Source organism: Alosa sapidissima, chromosome 6 (genome assembly GCF_018492685.1).
Source record: "Alosa sapidissima isolate fAloSap1 chromosome 6, fAloSap1.pri, whole genome shotgun sequence".
NCBI classification, from domain to species: Eukaryota; Metazoa; Chordata; class Actinopteri; order Clupeiformes; family Clupeidae; genus Alosa; species Alosa sapidissima.
This window is the reverse complement of record NC_055962.1, coordinates 5,188,564-5,212,855: the sequence shown is the minus strand read 5'-3', so window position 1 is coordinate 5,212,855 and position 24,292 is coordinate 5,188,564. Positions and strand designations below refer to the sequence as shown.

At 47.3% G+C, this 24,292-nt stretch overlaps 1 protein-coding gene across 5 annotated transcripts in view; it reads right to left on the bottom strand.

The window, feature by feature from the left end:
* Positions 1-24,292, bottom strand: part of arid1b (AT rich interactive domain 1B (SWI1-like)) — a 72,697-nt gene that overhangs the window by 31,155 nt on the left and 17,250 nt on the right. For all 5 annotated transcript variants that reach the window (XM_042096092.1, XM_042096090.1, XM_042096091.1 and 2 more), the window contains exon 4: positions 21,990-22,103. In XM_042096092.1, the coding sequence (XP_041952026.1) occupies positions 21,990-22,103 (114 nt within the window). The remainder of the gene's footprint in view (positions 1-21,989; positions 22,104-24,292) is intronic.

Sequence of the window (24,292 nt, the reverse complement as noted above, 5' to 3'; positions counted from 1 at the left end):
AATGACACAGGAAAAAAGTATTAAACACACCTGCTGAAATTTCTGAAATACTTTGTAGAAAAGCCTTTATTTGTAATGACAGCTTCAAGGCATTTCCTGTATAATGAAACTAATCAGTCACAGTATTCTGGTGTGAGTTTGGCCCATTCTTTTAAACAGATAGTCCTTTAATATTGAAGATTCCAGGGGTCCCTCTTGTGAATCCTGATCTTTAGTTAACTTCCAAAACTGTTCAATTGGATTGGAAGTCAGGGCCTTGATTTCCTTTCTCTGAAACCAATTGAGAGTTTCCTTTGCTGAATGGTTTGGATCATTGTCCTGCTGGAAGGTCTAGCCATGTCTCATCCTCATCATCCTGGTGGATGTAAAGATTCTCCCGGAACAAAATGACTCCATTCATCATTACTTCAATTGTATGAAGTCTGCTAGTGCCATGAGATGAAAAACAGCCCACACCATGATGCCACCACCTCCAAACCTCACTGTTGGTAGGGTATTTTTAGGGTTATTCACAATGCCATTTATCCTCCAAATATGGTGTGTAGTATGACATCCGAAAAGTTACATTTTGCTCTTGCCTGACCAGGATACATTCTCTCAGTATTTCATAGGATTGTACAAATGTTGTGTAGCAAACTTTCAACGAGCTTTGACATGTTTTTTCTTCAGCAATAGAGTCATGCGGGATGAGCGTGCATAGAGGCCATGGCGGTTGTGTGCATTACCTACATGATTTTCTCTGTAACAATTGTACCTGCTGCCTCTAAGTCTTTCTGGAGCTTTCTCCGAGTGGTCCTTGGCTCTTGGGCTACTCTTCTGACTTCAGTCTTGCAAGGAGATCCTGTGCATGGCCAGCTGATGATGCAGTGATGTTCCTTCCACTTGCAGATAATGGCTACAATACTGCTCGCTGGATGATTCTGAAGTTTTGAAGTACATCTGTAACCAGTTCCATTGATATGTTTTGCAACAATAAGGTTGCAAAAGTCTTGGGAGAGCTCTTTGCTTTTACCCTTTATCATGAAATGTTTCTTGTGTGACACCTTGGTAACAAAAAACCTTTTTATAGCCTACCAGTATGTACTAACCCAGCTAATATAAATTTGCACAGATAGGAGGGATAATTTCTCTAACTACTTATAGATTCCAGTTTGTTCCTTGCCATTCCTTGCCCTTGTGTACTGCTTTTTCTTAGTGTGTTCAATACTTTTTCCCTGTGCCATTCCACTTTTTTTACTCATAACTCTACTTTTAGACAATGTTTGGATTTTTATATAAGTGTGGATTACCTAAGTTAATACTAATGACCGGTGAAAATTTCATGTGAATAGCCTCACTGGAAGTATTCTTACTGAAAAAAATGTTGACGTGTTCAATACTTATTTTCCCCGCTGTATCTTGCTGGTTTTGAATATACACAAACTAAACACACTCTAGTGCTTATTTTTCCAGTCCTTTAATCCCCTTCTTTGTACTCGGCCCTACAATGGAGTGAAGACATACTTGCAACACCAAGAACTTGTGTTGCACAAGTAGCGTGGATGATTTCAGCACCAGAACATTTTTCTCACACCACAACATTTCACAGAAATGAAGTCCAAATGACTCTCGAGCACTTTCCCCTTCTCTCATTGGACGGGACCAGTGTGAGGCAGAGCAGTAGAGAGCAGGCTTCTCTCCTCCTCCTCCTCCTCCTCCTCCTCCTCCTGCTGCCACTGCTCACATCCAAAAGAGGCCTGATTTACCTCCCCGAGTGACTCACCTTCATTACAGCACTCAAGTCTGCCTTTACGTAACTGATGAATGCAATTATTCAGCCTCATTGCCCATTCTGGCTTCAGCTGAACCCGGCGCAACCTCCTCCATCCATCCACCCCCACCCATACATACATTCCCTCACACATACACCACTGGCTCAGCAGAGCAGAAGGGGCTGATTAATAAATGAATCCTGTCTGTCTGATGTTCAGCATCCGCTCGTGCTCTTGTAAATGACTCCTGAAGCAGAACATGTCTCTCTATCTGCACACGGTGGAGTAGGCCTGGTTGTTGGCACTCACCCTACCTGACTATGCATGTATGAGCCAGGGTCCATGACTATCTTCCCCACCACACACTTCCCTCAATGCACATCCTGTCCTCCTTCTGAAGACAACAGAACTTATTAAATAAATAATAATAAATTATTACCCTATTCCTTCGTACAATGTTAGGTTAAAGGCGAATGAATAAACCACGAAGAAACATAACATCTACGATCTGAACACCTTTCATGTCCTCTACAGACACCTTAAACTAATCCATGGGGCTGTAAGGTACAAAAATAATTGGACTAGTTCTACTCCGGGTTTGTCTGTGCAACTGTAATTCTTTGTTTTTTTTTTGCCTTTAGTTGAACAGGACAGTGAAGAGTGAGACAAGAGAGCAAGTGGGAGAGAGAGAGATGGGGTGGGATTGGGAAATGACCGCAGGTCGGATTCGAACCTGGGTCCCCGTGGGCACTCGGACCCGTATATGGTACGGGCGCTGTAGCCTGCTGCGCCACAGCGCCCCCATATTCTTTGGTTTTAAGACATACTGAAGCACCCAACTTTACCCCAAAATCTGTACCGAGAGGGATTCGATCCATCACAATGAGCTTGTTGCCATCCCCATCAAACTCCCCCTCAGTCACACGATTGTGTCCATGACCAAATCAAAATGTTTCAAACTGAATTCAAACTATTTCAAACACAGGCATATATGCAGCAATATTAACAGAAGACAAAAGGGCTAATACCTCATTCAATACAGGGTGTTTGAACGGAGTAGCGAGTTCAGAACTGAAGCAAAAGGAGGAAAAACTAAGACAAATGAGGATACACTGGGTACCAAAACCTCCATGACTTTGAAGTCCATCCTCTGATGGATATAGCAAAGGAAGAGGTAGATAGGTAGAGAGAGAGAGAGAGAGAGAGAGAGAGAGAGAGAGAGAGAGAGAGAGAGAGAGAGAGAGAGAGAGAGAGAGAGAGAGAGAGAGAGGGGTAGAGAGAGTGAAAAAAGAAAGAGAGGGGAGAGGGGGTTAGAGAGAGAGAGACCGAGAGAGAGAAAGAGAGGATGACTAGCACCGAGAGGGGAAAGACCGGGGACCCATCCCAGATTCAGACAGATGGAGTAGTATAACAAGAGGAGCTCCTCTCGGTCACCCCACAGCACTCTCCCCGTGCAGGACTGGAGTGGTTTAGCCCAGATCACTCCCACCTTAACCCCATCTCTCTCCCCGTGCAGGACTGGAGTGGTTTAGCCCAGATCACTCCCACCTTAACCCCATCTCTCTCCCCATGCAGGACTGGAGTGGTTTAGCCCAGATCACTCCCACCTTAACCCCATCTCTCTCCCCGTGCAGGACTAGAGTGGTTTAGCCCAGATCTCCCCAAAAACTTCTGAGGAGACCACGAGAGACAGATAAAGGGGCTCTGTCTAAGCCTCACCTGCACTTCAAACCCATCAAAAGGGATGACCGTGGCAGTGAAGTTCTTAGAAAGTCTTTAAAACACACACACACACTCACTCTCATTGCTCTCTCACACACTCACGTCACACAGTATAACCCATATTTGGTATCGCTCCCTCTTACTTTAACACATATACACACACTGCCTGCCTTCATCCCCTCTCACACACACACACACACACACACACACACACACACACACAGAGAGACGCTGACTGAGGAATTCTGCTGGCCCCCTGCAGGGAGACCTGACAGTCTGAGACGATGCTGACATATTGAGTTTGACGAGAGTGCTCCCGAGACAGCAGGGATGAGATGCCCAGTGCTCAGGCAGATTACACAACAGAGAGAGAGAGAGAGAGAGAGAGAGAGAGAGGAGAGAGAGAGAGAGAGAGAGAGAGAGAGAGAGAGAGAGAGAGAGAGAGAGAGCGAGCGAGCGAGCGAGCGAGAGAAAGAGAGAGAGTGAGAGAGAGAGAGAGAGAGGGAGGAAGGGAAACGCAATAAGAAAGATGATTGTACGTCACACTCCAAGCTGTCTGCTGTGCCTCTTAATGAAAAGTTATGACAGGAGCTCACATTCTTGCGTGTGCTGGGAGACAGAGGTGGCTCCTCAGCAGTAGGGACGACAGCCTGCCGGTGAGATTGATGGACAGGCGAGGGCAGGGGGGGGGGTGGGAGGACAGACACACACATACACACACAAAGGGAGATTACACAGCCCTCCATCTGGCCCCACTGGGGCAGTGTGTGTGCGTGCATGCATGCATGTGTACCTTAGATGACAGAGAAATGAATGAAGCTTTGCAGCTTTCAACACACAAAGAGCTCAATGACAAAAGGGAGAGGGGGAAACAAGACAGGATGCAGAGAGAGGAGGAGGAGGAGGAGGAGGAGGAGGAGGGAAAGTAAAGAGCGCAGGTGCTGGTAAGGAAGTGCTTAATGATGGGAAGGTATTTTCCTGGAGTGGACGAGTGTGTGTTGAGAGCGAAGGTGAGCGTACTGTAAGTGTGTTTCCCAGTGGTGTGAACACTACCTAACCCGGAGATCAGAATGACTGCACCGAGCTCTTAGATCTTTGCAGACTGTGTGTCGGGTTTGTATATGAGCTACATCCACAAACAAGTGAAAATAAAAAGGAGTGATACCTATAACACCCAGCCTTTTCCAGTCCACGCTGATGGCAAGAAGTTGGCATGAGACTGAGCGAGTGAGTCACTCTCTTGCCGACACACACACAGCCACTGCGTGCCCGTTTGCCACTTACAGGCCATTAAATATTGAGTGCTGACAGGAGATTTGCCCGTTGTTGGCTGATGTCACCGCCGGCACCCAGACTTAACCACTTATGCCCACGGTCGCCGTGGCGATGTGGGCAGCTGCCACTGCTGATGTCAGCAGGTGACACATCAGGCCTGGGCTAGGCATGACACCTCATTCCTCAGCTTAGGGCCCCAAGCTTGCCAAACGACCACTGACACACAGACACCTCATTCTAGCCCTCTCACCCAGACACAGACACACACACACACACACACACACACACGGGGCCTGGTGATGACAAATCTTGTCTGAGGAACGCTGCATGTGGAGGACTAACAGCAGCAAACTCCCATGACAAACAGGCAGAAGGAGCCTGCCATCAACTAGAGTCTGAATATCAGTAGGGACGGGGGAGGAAGGAAATCTTGGAGTGACCTTTCCAAGAGAGAGGAGCTTGGACGGCCTCTAAAGAGATCCCAGGGACTTGTGTTGCTTTTGGTTATCTGTGTGTTTCTTAAGGGTGTGTGTGCGGGGGGGGGAGGTGGGGTGCAGAGGTGCAGGAAGGAGAGTTCTTAACAAAGAGGCAGTGGAAGGACACGAGAATAATTCGGGTAATTTGTGAGCCCATCTAAGGCTTTCATTACCTTTGATGTAAATCAGGGGGAAAAAAAACTGATTAGGGCGTTTTAATAGGCTCCTGTAACCCCTCTCCCAACAGCTAATAGATGCAAAGAGAGAGCGAGAGAGAGAAAATGGGGGGGTGGGGGCGGGGTGGAGGGTGCAGAGGTGCCCCTCTCTCTGATCCCCTCTCTCTTCAGCCACTGGAGGTGGCACTATGCCAGCTGGCTCCTTTGTCTGCTGCCTTGGTAACAGTTACCGGGAGAGTGGTGGTGATGGGCAGATGCTGGTGGGGGTTAACTCGCCCCCCTATCCCCGCGCTCTCGCCCAAATCAAAAGGGTCTAGACGGCATCTGTCCCTCAGACGGAGGAAACAGGCCACTCTGACAGCCTGCGCAGGATGAAAAGGACTCATCTCTTCTAATCAGCACAGCCGCATCAAGCTGCACTAGGCAAATCTTTGCTCGGAGACACAAAACAAAGTCAAATTACAATTCTCTCTTTTAAAAAGAAAAAAAAAAAACTTGTGGACCAATTAAATCCTCTCCTGCTCTCCCATATTGTGTGTGTGTGTGTGTGTGTGTGTGTCGGGGCGGGGTTGGCTCTAGCTGGTGTGTTGTATGTGCTGAGTGTTGAGCGGCTGTGTTGATAAGCGGCTGTGTGGAGGCAGGTTTCCCCCACTCCACTCCTCCTCATGAGTGACGCTCCACAGAGAGGAGACGCTTTTGTCCTTTGTGCTGTTGACAGAGAGGCGGGCTGAGCCTGAGAGAAAGACGGAGGGAAAACAAGAGACAAAAAGAGAAAAGCGAGAGTGAGAGAGAGTGAGAGAGGACACAGGGGCACACTTCACCCTTGAGAGCATCACTCCATCTCTGAATGACATGCAGACGTTCCTCTCCTTGGCGACTTTGAAATGGAAACTATGACCACTCACACACCCTCTCAGAGGAAGAGGAAAAGAGGAGAGGGAGGAGAGGAGGTGGAGAGTGGGATGGAGCAAGTGTGTGTGTGTGTGTGTGTGTGTGTGTGTGTGTGTGTGTGTGTGTGTGTGTGTGTGTGTGTGTGTGTGTGTGAGTGAGTGAGTGAGTGAGTGAGTGAGAGAGAGAGGGAAAGGCAAGCTGGGGGAGGAAGAGAAAGAAATACAGCTGTAATTAGTTTTCTTGTCGAGCCAGAGATGGGTGAGCCGGGTGTGTGTGTGTGAGAGAGAGAGAGAGAGATGGCAGACACTGAGGCTTGGGGGCGAGCTTCAGTCTCTGACCCACTAATCTGATCTGGGCTAAAAGACAGACATTAATCTTTCATATCCTGTGAAGTGGCACTAGGCCCCTGGAGGAAGTGCCAAGAAGCCCCCGCCACCGCAGATCCTCATTGGTTCGCTCAGCTCTCCGTCTGGCCCTACAGACGACCTGATTGGCCCCTGAAGCAGATCTGTAAAAGGTCTTGCCAGGGTCATCACGTGGGGTAGGCTGACAGTAAAAAATGAATGATCGGCCAGGTTACTATCCCCCTGACAGCTTTGGGGGTCAGAGTGTACACGTACACATTTCCGCTCAAGGTCCCCCCTGCCATACCTCTCTACTTCCTCCAGCTGAACACAGGCCACTCTGTCAAAGCGGGGCCAACACCCCAGGTCGGCCGGGTCAGCGTGTGATATATTAGAGTTTGCCATGGTGCAGTGGAGGAGAACCCCCTTCGGGGACAACCAGACAAAGTAGCACTGGGTCAAAGTGAGCAATGGCCTTACAACATAACCTTCACAATATACGAGCTGGTCCCTTATGTAGGGGTCACAGGTGCACTGGTCGACATTAAACGGCCAAGCAACCTTTATTAGCGATATTCCAGTGCTAATAAAGTTTACTTTATAAAACATGGCCTTGGATTTTTGGTTAAATGCTCGGATTCAAAATAATGAGGCCACCCCACCCCAAATAAACTCCATCTCCCACAGGCCCACATGAGCGATGAATTAGAGCTTCTAATATACCTCTGCTGCGGCAATGCAATATTCACCACTAGCGAGGATATTACTTCCATTTCCTGGTGAGGCTTGATTAGAAGGAGAACATTTTCAATCTTCCATCTTTCCTGGGATTATTTCGGAGCTCCTTGCCTTGATTGAACGCTGCGGGTATCTGGTGTGCTTGTTTCCACCCTTTAGCCAAAGCGGACATATAACCCTGTATGTGTGTTGATAATGATGCAGTTCTAGGAACTAGGGTAGTTGTAGACAGAGCTAGAGCTATGTAATAGCTGCACAGCTAGTTGTTGAGCTGCGTGCATGCCAAATCTGCGTATGACTACTTCATAAAACTGGAGAATGAGCTTTCGCTGAAGCCTTTGGTGCTGTGGTGCTGTGGCACTGTAGGAAAGTTACTACCGTACATTTCTCACTACTTCTACATTCTAAACTAAGGACAATTTGACAAAAGCCTTTTTAAATACCGTATTTTCCGGACTATAAGTCGCTCCTGAGTATAAGTCGCATCAGTCAAAAAATGCGTCATGAGCAGGAAAAAAACATATATAAGTCGCACCGGACTATAAGTCGCATTTATTTAGAAATGTATTTCACAAAATCCAAAACCAAAAACAGAGACAATGTAACTGGATTATTGAGGCCAAAAAGATGCATGTTAATGAAGACGAAGGAGTGAAGGCAGCCAAGAGGAGGGCAGGAAGGTAATTGCAAAGCAAAAGATCCACTGAAAGAAAATGCCATGTGGTAGACCAAAATGTATCTAAAATGTGGAGAATACAATGCAATCAAGCATTTTGGGCAATGTGGAGTCACAAGCTGGCAGCAGATTAAATGCTCACGAGAGAGAAAAAGATGCAGTTTTAAAAGGACGTGACCGAAGCAAGCAGGTGATAGGCCTATAGGCCCGAAGGTAATTGTAAAGCAATTTACAAAAGATTCACTGAACAAAAATGCTGATATGGTACATGAAAATGTAGCAAAAAATGTGGAGAATGCAATGCAATCAAGCATTTTGGACGATGTGGCCGGCAGCAGATTAAATGCTGGAGAGAGAAAAAGATGCGGTTTTAAAAGGAAGTGCAGACCGAAGCTGCTGCAAGCAGGTGATATTTAAGAAATATATTTCACAAAATCCAAGACCAAGAACAGACAGACTATGTAACTGGACACATTGAGGCCAAAAATATTGAGAATTCGACAGGGAATGTTATTGAAGACGAATGAGTGAATATGGCAAGAGGCAAGCTGAAGGCTGCTGACAAGGGCCCAACGCTAATTGTAAAGCAATTTACAAAAAAAAAAAAAAAAAACACTAAACAAAAATGCTGATGTGGTACATGAAAATGTAGCTAGAAATGTGGAGAATGCAATGCAATCAAGCATTTTGGACGATATATTGGCACAGGCTGGCAGCAGAACAATTGCTTGGCTGGCCACCTCCGAAAGAGCGAGAGAAAAAAAGATGGCATTTAAAACCAGGGTCTAAATTCCAGCGTGGGATTGCGGGTATTGCGAATAAATTATTACTTAGTATTGAGCATAATAATAAAAGTCCCGCAAATCTAGCCATCATAATGCGAGAAATTCCCACACATTTTACAGCGCTATCTGACCTTAATATAATAATGGAGCGGCCTGAATGCGGGACTATTGACGGACCAACTCTGACTTCAATTGAACCCTATGCAGACACACACACATGCGCGCGCGCAGGACCACTTTGGGGGTGCCTCTCTCTCGTTGCTCTCTCTCTCAGCAGGATTGGTCACCGCTGAAGTCAAATTATAGCCTATAGGTGCTTCAACATCAACTGCTATCGACAGGAAAGAAAAACAAACGTTTAGCGATCAGGAACAGTCAGGAATTTTGCAAACACCGAAGCATGACCGCCTATAACGCGAGAGAACATGGATGACTTCTCCATTTGACGTTATAATCGATTGCGGACATGAACAGACAGCTACAGACACGGAGCGCACAGTAGGCCTACTTTCACTTTCTGTGCGTATTCATTACGTGAAAGATAATTAGTAGCAAAACAGCCATCAAATATTACATGGCAGTGAGTTTTGTTTTCAAATGTTTTCATGCATGTCTAGATAATGGGTGAGGAATGTTTAGGAGACTCGTAAATCCTCAAATTTAGACTGCGCAAAGCACAGCACCTTTATTTGGCCATGGCTTGTATTCGAGTCAGCTATATAGTCCTTTATTTCTTCTTTTATTGTGAGACATAGGCCTACTTTTCATTTAGAGCGGCATGGGTAGGCTATCAAAGCAGATGTTCAATTTTAGATTTAATTTACGTTTGGACTGTTTGATTATATTGCTAAATATCGGGACTGAGGACCACTGAAATCTGTAGGGTATTTAATGGCTCACTATTAAGTTTCATATAGTGTCGGGATTTCGATTGCCATCCACTTATTGCGAGATAAGGTATCCGTGCTTTCATTCATTCATAGAACGTATGCTGCATGTGCTGCAAGGGAAACCTTATTCCGTATAGCCAAAGAGGTCTAAGATAGCCTAAATGTAGTTATTTTTAAATTATGCATCATTTACTTTTTTATAAAATTCATAGGCTGATGCCTGGCAGCAACAATTGTGTTTAAATGTAGGTTACTGCTTCAGCCTCTAGCTCAGAAGGGGGCGGCATGCAGCTTGAGAGCAATGAGAGCAACGTGTTGGAGACTCCTGGTGTAGGACAATGACTTTTCATTGGCAACAATACCAACCAACAATATAAAATATTAAGAAGAGCTCTTTTATGAGTTAAATTGAAACAAAATTATACTGGCTTTTATTTGTCCAAATCTGAGGCCCGGCTATAAATAGAATCCCGGCCATAATTTGACGATTTAGGTATGCACGTGTGTTTCAGGCATAGCCAAGCACTAATCTCTGACTGAAAGTGCACAGGACTTGTGCATTTTTGAGAGCGCTCTCTCACGGGTTCATGTCAGTTAATATAAATTAACATTTAAAAACATGTTCAATTATATATTTTTTTTCATATATAAGTCGCACCTGACTATAAGTAGCAGGACCAGCCAAACTATGAAAAAAGTGTGACTTATAGTCCGGAAAATACGGTAGTCTAAAGACTTTTAATTTTTTTCACACTGAGCTCTAGAATATCCCTTTTAACATTATTTTTTTTAAACAAGCAAAGCCCCTGCACACACACATAATTATTTAAAAATATATATATATGGACAGGACAGATAGCATCTACTTCAAAAGCCAAGCAAACTAAACCCCGGATACACTTCAGGCTTGCTCCGCTAATGCTATTCTCCAGGCGTGCCCCGTCATATGCAATTGAAGGCACTTTTATTTCAATCAATGTCAGAGTCGCTCCTTAATGAGCGCTACTCGGAGCGCACACCGCGTCCTCCTCCACTGGATTCATGTCAAGGCTGCGCCTCCCAACCAGGAGCCAGACAGGAGAGGCAGAGGAGAGGAGAGGAGTGGAGAGGAGGACAGGGCTGAATGAGGCTGCTCGCAACGCACAGCTCTAATGAGAGTGTGTCTCCAATCTGCCTGTGTGCCACGAGAGAGAGAGAGAGAGAGAGAGAGAGAGAGAGAGAGAGAGAGAGAGAGAGAGAGAGAGAGAGAGATAAAGATAAAGATAGAAAGAAAGAAAGAAAGAGAGAGAGTGTGTGAGGGAGAGATTGGGAGAAAGAGAGAGCTAGAGAGAGAGAGAGCGAGAGAGCGAGAGAGAGAGAGAGAGAGTGTGTGAGGGAGAGATTGGGAGAAAGAGAGATGGGGAGAGAGAGAGCTAGAGAGAGAGAGAGAAGCCTGACAAAGGGAAAACAAAGCCGATTTTTCTCTTTTTTGGGGGGTTGTGCTCACACATGATGAGCTTGATGAGCTGCTGATGAGATTGCTGGGCTCCCTGCAGCAGCTCAATGCAGGCTGTGCGCAGCACTGGGGCCTCTATCTTTCCTCTCTTCCACCCCGCTCCCTCCCTCCCCCGCTCCCTCCCTCCCCCGCTCCCTCACTCTCTCTCGCACTCCTCTGCCCCCGAGGACCACATCCAACCAATAGGAATGCAGCCACCCATCCCCCGCTGCAGACCTCCACCAATGGGCTTCTGCGCCTGTCTGCTTCATCAGCACGGCTCTGGTCCCTGACAGCACACCCCCATCCTTCTCCCCCTCCTCCTCTTCTTCTTCTCTCTCTCTCTCTCTCTCTCTCCCCTCCTCCCTCTCCTTCATTTTCCATCCCTCTTGTGCTCGTTCTAATTATGGCGAACGAGCCGCAGCGCACTGAGCCTGCCGAATCAAAGAAGTGAGGGAGAGGAGAAGAAGAGCAAAGGAGAGCGAAGGAAAGTGAAGAGAGAGAGAGAGAGAGAGAGAGAGAGAGAGAGAGAGAGAGAGAGAGAGAGAAGGAGAGGGAGACCGAATGTGTGGGGGCCCACACTGACAGGATACTGAGCTGCCTCCAGGGCTGGGGATAGGGGGGTGGGGGGGGTAAACAACACCGCTTTCAACCTCGGAGTAAATTAGAATGCATTGCAGAGAGTGTGTGTGTGTGTAAGGGAAAGAGGTAGAATGAAAGAGGAAGGGAGAGAGGGAGAAAAAGAGAATGTGTACGTCAGCATGAGAGGGCCAGCCGTGTGTGTGTGTGTGTGTGTGTGTGTGTGTGTGTCTTTTTAGAGTGTGTCATCTCTGCAGCTGTGGTCTGGAAAGGAAAGCTGCCCCCCTCCTTTCCTGCACCCCCCCCAGTCTTCACAGGGGAGCAGACACAGAGTGAGCGAGAGAGTCAGAGAGCAGAGGAAAGAAAGAGGAGAAAAAGAAACAGGGACACAGACAGAGAGAGGGAGAGTGGGAGAGAGGGGGGGGGGGCATGGGTAGGAAAACATAGAGCTGTGCAGCAATAAGAAACGTCAAAACAGAGCGGAAAGGTGTCAGATGGCGGGAGAGATGTAAACCACCCGAGCTCAGTTTGTCATTTGTTTGTATGTGTGTGTGTGTGTGTGTGTGTGTGTGTGTGTGTGTGTGTGTACGTCTGTGTGTGTTTGTGTGTACATGTGTTTGTGTTTCTGCAAGGCAGAGAAAACAGTGCAGACACAGAGGGAAGAGCATCAGAGCATGGAGGAACGTTCTGCTCCCTCTCCGTCTCACACACACACACACACACACACCCCTCCGCCCGCTCTCATGCTTTGCGCTGCTGGTTTATTTATTGCTGTGAATATTCAGCCTCAGTCCTCTTCCCCCCACCAAGGCTCTTATTCATCTCCTGCCTCATATTTTCTTCCTCTCTCTCTCTCGCTCTCTCTCTATCTCTCGTGTTCTCTCTCTCTCTCTCGTACTCTGTACAGCTCTCCCTTGTGAGCACATTACGGTGATCTATTGTTCCTAATTCTGATGTTTTCGTTTTCTTAATCTCTCATTTTTCAACAGTACGGGGGGCAAGGAGAGCGAGAAAGAGAGAACGATAGAGCGAGCGATAGATAGAGAGAGGGGGGGGGGATGAAGAAGGAAAAAAAGAGGGTGGCAATGGCAGGGCTTCTAGGCTTGTGCACCAGTCCTGATACGTGAAAGCACTGCAGCCGGTACATGTGTCTGACATGGATGTGCACTGGAAAAGCTACAAGGAGATTTATTTTGCGCATATAAAAATATATTGCTTTGAAGCTGCTGTGTGGTGGATCCTTCTCGTTGCTCCCTTTCCGTCTGTGTGTCTGCACCCCTTCCTCCTTTATTTCTCTCTCCCTCTCTCTGCCTCGGCCTCATTCTGTATGTTCACACAGCCTCTCCCTCTTTTTTAATTAACAACAGGGTTGGGAGACGCACACAGCTCTGGTAATGAGCACAAAGTCACATTCACTGCACTGGCAGAGACAAGCACACACACACACACACTCACACACATACACTCTACCTGAGAGAACGATCACAGGGTCTGGGCACCCAGCTCTCCTCTCCCTCTCCACACCGTGGCATTACCACATCACACTTCTCTTAAAAGCCTCCCCCACCCCCCCCACCCTGCGTGCACCATGACCCCCCACCCGCCTCCCAAAACACCTGTCTGGCACTCACTCTTCACACCCACTCCCTCTCTCCGCTGGAGAGTGCCATGTTTTTAAACGCCCAGTAGGACTCTGTGTGTGTGTGTGTGTGTGTGTGTGTGTACTAAGGGAGTCTTTTCCTCACCGGAGCAGGGAAAAAAAGTGTAAATGAGAGCAGGAGAGAAATAAAAAGGGGTTGGGGGTTGTTTGGGGGATAGTGAGTGAGTGAGTGAGTGTGAGTGAGTGAGTGTGTGTGTGGGGGGGTTCTAGGACTTGTGCCAGGTCCATGAGCATGAATATTGTATTTCTTTTTTAAAGGGACTAGTTGATTAACTAAATACGACTGATGGTGGAGGGCATTCCAAATTCCCTTTTAATATGAGATGATGAAAGAAAGAAAAAAGAAAAACTACAGCTCCAGGCTGAGTGAGGGCTTCAAACGTGCCATTACACGCTCACAAATGCACACACTCAAAACACACGAGCGAGAGCGAGGGGGATCAATTGCTAACGCTAACACACTCGCTCATTCCCACATTTAATATTACAACCGTAGACCTGGGGAAACAGGGAAGGACCGACACAAGGAGAACCGGAGACGAGAGGAGCTGTCTAACAGCAGGTAAGAGGAGGAGAAAAAAAGAACACGGCGATTGCTGACAGGTCTGTAATACGACTTTTTCCCAGCTTACGGAGAAGAGCAGAGGGGAGAACAAATAGAATCGATACCACCAAACAGAAATGAAGTTGAATATAAAAAGTTACAACACAAAAAGATGAGCACTTTGCTGTCAGCACCAAAACACACACACACAAAACTCACAGAAACAGACACACACACAGAGAAACAGACACACACACACACGTTTCTGTATCCACAATGTCTGCACTGATGCATGTCAAGTCACAGATAGCTGACCATAGCACCGGCTCTACCAGCAGCACCCAGTGATGGAGAGAGGGCCAGCGAATGCTGAGGGGGGTGGGATGGGATGGGATGGGGGTGAACAGGTATTAGCGAGAGCCAGGGCTGGCAGATGTGGGTCTTAATGTCTGGGCTCCCCGCCTGGCTGCGCCGCTGTGGGGGGAGATAAGGGCCTGGTGTCAGCCCGTGGTGTGTGTCAGCAGGGTGGACTGAGCTGCAGGAGATATGGGCATTCAGCTGGGGGCCACACTCAGGAGACAAGCAGGCACTGACAGAGGTGTGGGTAGTCCTCTGTGTGTGTGTGTGTGTGTGTGTGTGTGTGTGTGTGTGTGTGTGTGTGTGTGTGTGTGTGTGTGTGTGTGTGTGTGTGTGTGTGTGTGTGTGTGTGTGTGTGTGCGCGCGCGCGCATATATGTGTGAGCAAAGGTGCTATTGTCTGCGGTCAAGAGCCAGGTGATGCTCCTAATGCCAAGCGGATCCTTTTGTGTGAAAGAGAAAATGTGTCACACTATGTGAAAGTGAGTGTGTATTCATCCACATGGCCAAATGGGTAAGTGTGTGTGCACTGTGGGCAGGAAGGCTAGCTGAGGGCTCAATATCTGGCCTTCCAAGGTAACACACAAGCAGATATACAATAACATACAGGACAGGTGTCCCATCAAAAAAGAATGACTAATAAAATGAAAAGATGCAGGAAGAGATTGAACACACACACACAAAATATTCCCTCACTCCACAACCCACACACACACACACAGACACACACAATTGATGTCAAGGTGTGTCATCTCCCCATCTCCCCTCCCTGGTAGGCTGGGTTGACAGACAGAGAAGAGGACTTGCGGCTGACTGAAATGCAGACACCATGAAGAGAGGAGCGGGTGAGCGCCCTGACAGGTGTGCCGGGAGATCTCACGCCCTCCTGCTGTCCAGGGGTCACACGACGCGTGAAAACAAGACAAACACCTGTGATATCCCCGACTCCACTAGGAAGAGGAAGATGAAGAGGACAGGCGCGGAAGAGGAAATCAAAAACAAATGGGAAACAACCTAAGAAACCTGACAAGGAAGAAAAAGAGGGAGAGCTATGGCAAGGTACAATATAAAAGAAATTACATATGGGGAGCTATCTAAGCAGAGATGAGCAGGCAGAGAGAGAGAGAGAGAGAGAGAGAGAGAGAGAGAGAGAGAGAGAGAGAGAGAGAGAGAGAGAGAGAGAGAGAGAGAGAGAGAGAGAGAGAATAGAAGGGGGGAGAGAGAGAGAGAGAAGATGGATTGGAGGATAAAGGGATAAAGGGATGATGTTGATGACAAAGTCTGGAATGGATGTGTGTCACCATTATGACTGCTTGTCATGTGGAGCATCACTCCCCATTTTTGATTTGAATCTGCTTCCACTGCTCCTTCCTGCCTGGGACAGACACGTCCAGACAGACACTAGCCAATGGTGTGTGTGACCAGGACTGAGCATGTGATTGAGAAAGAGGGGGAGAGAGCAGGAAGGAGTGAGAGGCACTCTGGGCAGGATTCAATCTACAGGGAAAAGACCACCTGCTCTATTTCAGGGTTCATAATGATGCACACGGCCCAGGACGACTAATCAATCTAGCAGAACTGAACCAGTCAGATAACTTGGAGGGGACATGAGAGTGACAAGTAGCAGAGAAACTATTAACGTTAAGAACAAACAAACAGTAAACCAGGTTGACAAACAAACACCCTAACAAACCGTACAGAGAAGCTGTTAAAGAGAAACCTTCACTCAGGCACTCAGACTCAGAGGTCGCAGCCCCCACCTTGCTGTTCATCATCCCGGGCCACTGGATGGAATGACAAACAGTGTGGCGTCTCTGAGCGCGCGGGCGGGGGGAGTGAGAGGCGCAGAACACAAGAGCGGGGCGGTTTGATTAAAGCCCCTGCAGCAGCATCCTGCCCACGGGCGAGGCCCTTTCATTAAGAGGCTGAATGGAGGCAGAAAGCATCAGCGGCACACCGACGGCGTTCACACAAATGGCCTCCCTACTGCCGGCAAGATCATTCGCGGAAGGGACACACACAAGCACACGCACCACACACACACACACACACACACTTTCACAGACAGCCCAAGCTCAAATTTGTGGATTAGCCAGCCTGTGTAGACAGGGTGGCAATACCAGGCTTCAGGAGGGGAGGGGAGAGAAGGAGGAGGAGGAGGAGGAGGAAGAGCTGTTGCGTTGTTTTCACAGAGCATCATCCCTTGTCTGACTCTCTCCTTTTTGATCCAGGTGTTCCGTGCCAGACATGCCTCCCCGTGCGGCCTCATCTAGATTTAATAACATCAATCACACAGCATAAGACAATAAATTGATGCCTTGAGGGGGGGGTCCCAACACCTGTTGGCCGTGCACAAGGCTCTCCAGTCGCAGTGTGTGTGGGTGTGTGTGTGTGTGTGTGTGTGTGTGTGTGTGTGAGCCACTACAAAGCACGTGGGACGTCACACCGTTGTAATGCTTCTCTCAGGTTCCAGGCATGTGTGTGTGCGGTGATGCGATGCTCCAGCAGACCTATCAAGATGGGAGCGGTTCTGTCCCAGAGTGAGGCAGTGCATCAGCGGTTTATGGAGCTGCTCATATAAGTCAAGGCAGAGGCCATCACAGCCGCATGGCTACAGTGGGAGTGGACGCCAGTACTCGTTTCAAATTCACGAGTTCATTATGCTCCAAGCTGTAGCCATCTGTGACATAACGGCATGCTTTCTCCTACACTGTGTGCACTCGTAAATGCTTGACAGATTTCTACCTGTGAACTGCGAGGCATCGTGTGCAAGTTAGACAGATATGAAAAATCTGAGAAGACATTTTTAAAAGAAAGAGGAGAAAAAAGTAAAAACGTAAAACACCACAGAGAGGCTTTGTTCGGGATCAGGAGCAGAATTCAGCACCCTTCAGATAAAACCACCACATCCACACACAACTCAAATAGCCAAGTGTGGATCACTGCAACCTTCACACAGCAAAAGGCTAACAGGAAGATTTCCCTGCCTTGTACCAGTGCCTTAATCCCTGTACAACTCTCTCTCTCTCTCTCTCTTATACACACACACACACACTCACTTGTGTACGATGGCATTCTTGCCACCCCCCCCCCCCCCACACACACCCCACTGCAAGCGTCTGAGAGACCTGCGTCACTAGCGCTCTAATAGCACACCTTCCCATCAGGCACTGGGGCTGGCAGATTAGGGCCCCGCTGTGACTCAAACAACCAACTGGTTGCACCACCTCAGCGTAACACTGCACTGCTGCACAAACGTGCCCCAAACGGTCTGAGCAGACACCGCTCTCAGACAGGCTCTCTCGCTCACTCGAAGGAGGGGATTTATCAACCAATGTGTCTACATGCCATGCATTTGTGTAAGCATTTTTTGTGTGATTTTTGTTGTCGTCATAATGTAAGTTGTCAGTAATGGAGACGCATCCCATCCACTTTACATGGGCTTACGTCATCCGTTGCCGAACTGAAATGTGGGTCCGTTCCATCGTGTTGCTCCCGTCGCTCGAGTCAAGAAGTTCAACTTTCCAATCAAATTATGGTTATACTTCAAGTCATTTGCATAGCCACCTTTGGGAACACCCACTGGCATGCGTTGACGGACGCAACTGTGTGTGGGAGCTGTTAGTCAATCCATTGGTCTGGATTTCACTCCACCTCAAATCAGCGGCAAGTACTTCAACCAGTGTGCCAGTTGTGTTTATAGCTTCTACCTATACAGCTGCCTTCAGACATGTAAAGTAAAAACACTCTCTGTGCCTTCACAAAATCAGTAATTTTTTCAAAGCCTGCGTTAAAATCTTCAAAAGATCTTTTTTGATTTGGCTCTAACAGACCAGAGACATTCAGGTGTGGAGGGCCTCTCTATGAGGTCATGTTGATAGCAGCATCTGGGTGCCTTCATGCAGGCTAGATCATCCTTTAGGATGTATCAGAGTTTTCTTCTGGGAGAAAAACAGGCATCCTCCTTCAAGTACTGCTTATTTATCTCTTCACTACGACTTGTGGCGCTCACACTTACACAGCCTTGGCGCGGGGGAGCCCAACTTGGCTGCGCTCATGACGAGTGTTTTCTTTCTCTCCCTTCAAAAGAAAGGGGATGATGAAAGATGAAAGGCAGTAGCACTCGTTTAACATCATGTCAGATTTCACAGCGATTCTTCAATTAAGAAGCGTGACACCTGGGAGCTCGGGGGAGGCATAAGCTGGGCTACATTTAAAGGCAGAGAGACAAAAAGGGTTTCAGCGCTGAAAATACGCTGCCGCTACCACAGCAGACAGACAGTTTTTAAAAAAAGCCAACACATGACATCCTTCCCCAAGCCAACTGTCAGGTCTGGGTCTGCTTTGAGAAGGCGTTTGGCGTTCTCACTGATCGGCCTTCTTAAACCCACACAAGACGACATCTTTCACACCAATCACATTAGTCTTACATGGGAAAATTGTAAACAGGTTGGGATGATTTGTGTTTCATGAAGAAACTGCTCGCATTTTTTCAAATAATTGTTCCTATTCATCATTTTATTCCATCGTGCTCAGGCAGTTGTCTTTGCAAAGTTCTCTGCCGCGAGTGTTTCAATAACCTTGCCGTTTCCATCAAGACTAAAAAACCAAGGCAGTAATTACAAATTCCATTAGATGAAAAATGTGATGCTGCATCAATCAAACACCACTCACAGGCCACGCAGCAACACACAGTGTGTGTGTGTGTGTGTGTGTGTGTGTGTGTGTGTGTGTGTGTGTGTGTGCGCGCTCTGTTACTTAATGCCGTTGCCAAGGCAACCAAGTCCCCACCGCTTCAAAGGCAGAGGCTCAGCCATTCGCGCTGCATCCGGAGGGAGCGGTGACACACATGATGGGAATCCAAGCCAGTCGTGTCTACCTCCACCACCACCAACCTCCTCTCAGTCTCACACGTACCCAGGAGAAGACAGTCACGTCTAAAACAACTGACCCTCACTGCGTGAAGCACAGAAACCATCGGGGATTCAGACATTCAAGACCCACTGATAAATGCATTTATATGTAGTCCATCACCAACATGTATGAAACTAATAGTTCTTAACTATTTCAAATGTACCTAACCTGACAAACAGTGACTATCCACCCAGCAGCCAGGAAAGGTGGACACAAACCAGAGAGGCAGCTCACTCCTCCCTTCAGTATTCCCGGAGAAACTTCACACAGTTTCGCTTTTGTTTTCGGAGCCTGGGTTGCCTGCCTACAAAGACCGTTTTTTTTGCAGTGTACTCGTGGAGTGTGAGGAGATGATTGCTGAATGTGACAAAAAATGTAATGAGCTTGAAATCACGTACGATCGCTGACTGCACCTTTACTGACCAGCTTACTTATGCAAATGCTTTGTTCCCCCTTTCGGCAGTGATTGTTAATTAATCGGCACATATGAACATTTCTGGTCATGCACCTGTTCAATGAGTTCTCAAGGAAGGATCTCTTCAATGAAATAGAAAACAGTACCTTTAATTCAAAATTGTGGCATATTGAATATCCCAAAATACCCAATGTACAGTATATATCCAATCGAAAAGCAAATCTAATCCAGTTTTGGTCTGAGACCATTGGAAATGCACATATTCTCAGACGCTTTTGTCAAGGAGATAGGAGCAAGCAGACATAGCACAGCATAGGCCTGTTACCATAACTATTTTCTGTCGGATGAAATATTGTCTCAGAAAATATTGCGATAAAATTATACTATTGTTGTAGGCTAATGCTATTGTAACCGCACAATAACCTAACTACAAGGAGTCTCTCCACCTACAACTGCTCAAACACTGTAACTGGGTGATACAGCTTGTGCTGCTGAGAGATATATTCGCAAGTATACTTTGGAGACACCAATATCTACTACTGACTAACCGGCTGGCTTTAGTTGGTTGGTCATTGTTATATTTTAGGACATGTCTTTACACACAAATCTACAACAAATATGATGAAGACTAATGACACAAATGTAAACAACAGTCAGGCGATATAAAAGGTCTGCAAAAGTTATTGCCAGTATTTTCATTTATCGTACGATAAGTCGATAACATAATTATTACGGTCTATCAGGCCTTGCACAGCTTCACAGAGCTTAAGGCCGACAGAGAATCAGCCAGCTGGTGATAACTGGTAGAAGCCTGAGAGAGCAGTGAATGATTACATGTTAAAATAAGCCTGATCTCCCTGTTCCTTGTCCTTGGCTAGGGTTCAGTGGGGCATTGTGCTACACTGACACACACACACACACACACAGTGTGAGAGCGATTTAAAAATAGAACATTCAGTATGACATAAGACTCAGCCCAAAGCTTTTAAAGAAACTCGAGTGTTACCTCAGTTCAACCATTGCATGTCTGGCAACAATGTGAAAAAGACATTCAGACTGACTGACTGACTAGGAAAGACACAGCACAATACAATGTGCTGTCTGTCCTTATGTGCATGATCATCATACAGTAAATGGCCCCCAATCATCCAACACCTCTATGTACAATCAGTAGGAGAGAAGCCTTTCTCCACTTTGCATTATGTGTAGTAAGGGGGAAAAAACTGACATAAGAGTTATTTAAGATTTTAGTATATTTTAAGACGTAACGTGATTTCTCAGGCACTCCTCAGTGTGGCATCATCACTGAAAATCCATAATTCACCCAAACCATCTCAGTCAGTGTGGAACACTGATATCTGGGCCAGCTCTGAAGGGCATCTTTGCCGCACCTACTAGTGTAAGACTGTGACAAATGGCACTCCCTCACTAGGCAGGCTACTCAGCTAGAAAGGATATTCGTTTGAGTCTGGTCATTAGAACGTTAATGAATAGTAAATAATCCAACAGATCTGCTTCTGTGAGAGGATATGTGTGGGGGGAAAAAAACAGCTTGAGATAAATAGAGAGAGAGGTGGGCGACGGGATAGGTCGTGGAAGCCGTGAGCCCACCCCTGATTGACGGCTCTCTCCACCAATAGTGTGCCGACAGCTCAGAGGTGCAGAGGCAGAGCAGAGGAGGCGCTGCAGCAGGAGAGGAATGCATCGAGTCTCAGTCTGCCTCTCCTCTCTCCCTCTATCTCTTTCCTTCTTTCTTCCTCCATTTCTTTCTCTCCTCCACTCTCTGAGTCTCTCCGTCTTCCCATCTGTCTCCCCAGTCACAGTATGCAGTCACCTCCTTGAAGCTGGGAGAGGGCCGAGTGTGACGGAGGCTGCAGACTGAGGCCTCTGTTATAGGGCTGTCATAGGACCAAGAGTTGATGCCACCATTTTAGGTCTGGAAACTGGCTCAGCTATTGGGCTTGTGGAACCAGCGAACTCAGACTCAAACATTTTACAACACCACAGTATTCTTTATCCAAGATCAAAACAGGAAGCACAATGTGTACAACTTGCCTGCTAGCACCAAACACTTGCTGCTTAAGAGCATGAAAACCTCTGCATGTTAGTGTGTGTGTGTGTCTGATTCTTACGTGTCACGTCAGAGTCTATTTAGAGTCTATGTATGTTGATTCATATGTGCCACACTTAAGGTGTCAAAACACTTTTGTACAACAACCAAAAAGCTTGTCCGTGTGTGTGTGTGTGTGTAGTAACCTCAAGGATATTTGCTTTGACACCCTATGACAGGCCTGTTCCTGTTGTGACAGAGTAGGAGACTCACGGGGAGGCTGGAGGGTCGGTCCTGCTGGTTGGGGCCCATCTCATCATGGTTGGGCTTCCCTGAAGTCATCGTCGTCGACTGGCCCCTGCTGCTATAGCCATCCTGTGGAGTGTCCTGCAGCGAGGGAGAAAGAGAGAGAAAGAGAGAGAGAGAGAGAGAGAGAGAGAGAGAGAGAGAGAGAGAGAGAGAGAGAGAGAGAGAGAGAGAGAGAGAGAGAGAGAGAGAGGAGTAAATGATGAAGAGTCCAAAAGAAAGATGGAGAGGAGAGGCAGGGGCAAAGGATGGGACAAAACAGAAGGAGAAAATGAGCAATTTGCACAGAGTTCTTTTCCTGTTTGACATGCTCGCCCTCTCCACCACAGGTTTCGGTGCTGACATTTCAAGCGGGCACTCTGGTAGCCAATCATGCGTCTCATCCCACCCGCGCTCGCCAAACGGGCCGTGAGTCACATGTGCAATGAGCGATCCATCACCAGCTCACCCGCACAAACGTGCGCCATGAACCATGGCAACAACAGCCCATAATTACACCGTCTGCAGGCACGAACGCCAAAAACGCCAAGGACTAAAAGTAGGATCCCAAAAACCAATTCAGAGTGAGACATTTGGACTCTTGAGCACATTCCAGATTATTTTTAGTGAGATATAGTACTCACAGCCAGTGCCATCAATATGCAATAACAGATAGTAATGCATGTAAGAGAGTCAGGATATATTGTATACAGGATAACACTTGGGTCGTGTATGTGTGTGAAATACAGGAGGGGTATCTTAAGAACTTCCTAAACCCAGCAGGACACTGTTTTCATAAGCAAACACCACGGAGAAGAGAGGATTCCTGAAAACGAAGACAAAGCCCCCTTTAATTCTACTTTTTAAATACGACCCATGCCCTGTGTAATTTTACTTGTGTACATAAAAGGCACTCTTGAATAACCCAAGGCTCTCACAATTTAAGAGCAGCGGAAATGAAACCATTAGACTGCGACAGTGTGTTTGAGAGGAAGAGGGAGATGGTGTGCATGGGGGGCGGGGGGGGGGGCGGGAATCAAGTCAACCCCTCATACTACAGGCAGATATTTACTAAGGACTGTGAGTGTTTACACAAGCAGAGGGCTGTGATCACTAGGTCACAGCCAGGACACAGTCACTCATTTCCACACACACACACACACACACACACACACCTGGCATGTACAGCCAGATTTGGATGACCTCACCACCGGGACATGTTTCCTTCTGGCAGAGGAACAGCTGGTCTGGCATGATAAAGGTGAAAACCCTGACGAGGCGAGGGGGAGGATGGAGCACGCCAGCATCACAACAAAACTATGCAACACGTGTGTGTCCACCCCCCTCACACCACAACAGATGTGTGTGTTCCCTAGCACTGTACCCAGAATCCTGTGCAAGGGTAGGTCTGCTGAATCCGAAAAGCCATCATATCACACACCCCCTCTCCATGTATATTTTTGACTTGCATGCTAAACGACAGCAGTGGTTCACTGCACATGACTTTTTGTTGACTGGTGCAGTTCTGCCTTTTTTTTTTGTCTTTTTCCCTCAATGTTCCTGAATAGTACTCAAGCACTATTTACCACAATGATTTCCCCGAAGCACACAAGTCACAGACAAAAAAAAAAAGAAAGAAAAAAAAATGTAATTCTATCCACTTATTTCAGCAAAGGAACTCCCCTCAAGCTGCTCCACCCAAGCCTGACCAGCACAACCCCACTGAAAACTATATCTGCCATGTATCAGTAATGGACACAAACCCACACACACAGCTCTGAGAGTGTGTGTGTGTGTGTGTGTGTGCGCGAGAAAGAGTGTTGATCCATCACTCTACTGTCCAGTCTGTTCACAGTGATTCAGCCACAGGGCAACTGTTAAAATGTACCATGACTCCACCACACCATGGGCCAAATGATGAGTCAAGGCTTTTCTATGGGTCTGTTTAGTCTTTGCCTCGTCAGACTCCACACAAAACAAGTGAGATTTCTTTCTGAGAGAGAGAGAGAGAGAGAGAGAGAAAGAGAGCAGTGTTGTCCCCCCTTCACGGAATATCATGTGCTCTAGAACTCAAGAGGGCTGATAAACGGCTCCGTGCCTTGTCCGAGGGGTGTGTTAAGATCATTGCACGCACGAGCGTGCCGTCTGGACCTTTGCTGCCGGACGCCGGGGCGTCTTTCCTTTCCAAAGATAGTCCGCTAGACTAGATAGAGCGCACAGCCCGACCACATGACACTTATCCCTTCCATCTGCAGGAGACTTAGCCAAGATGTTGAGCTGCTTCTGCTCCA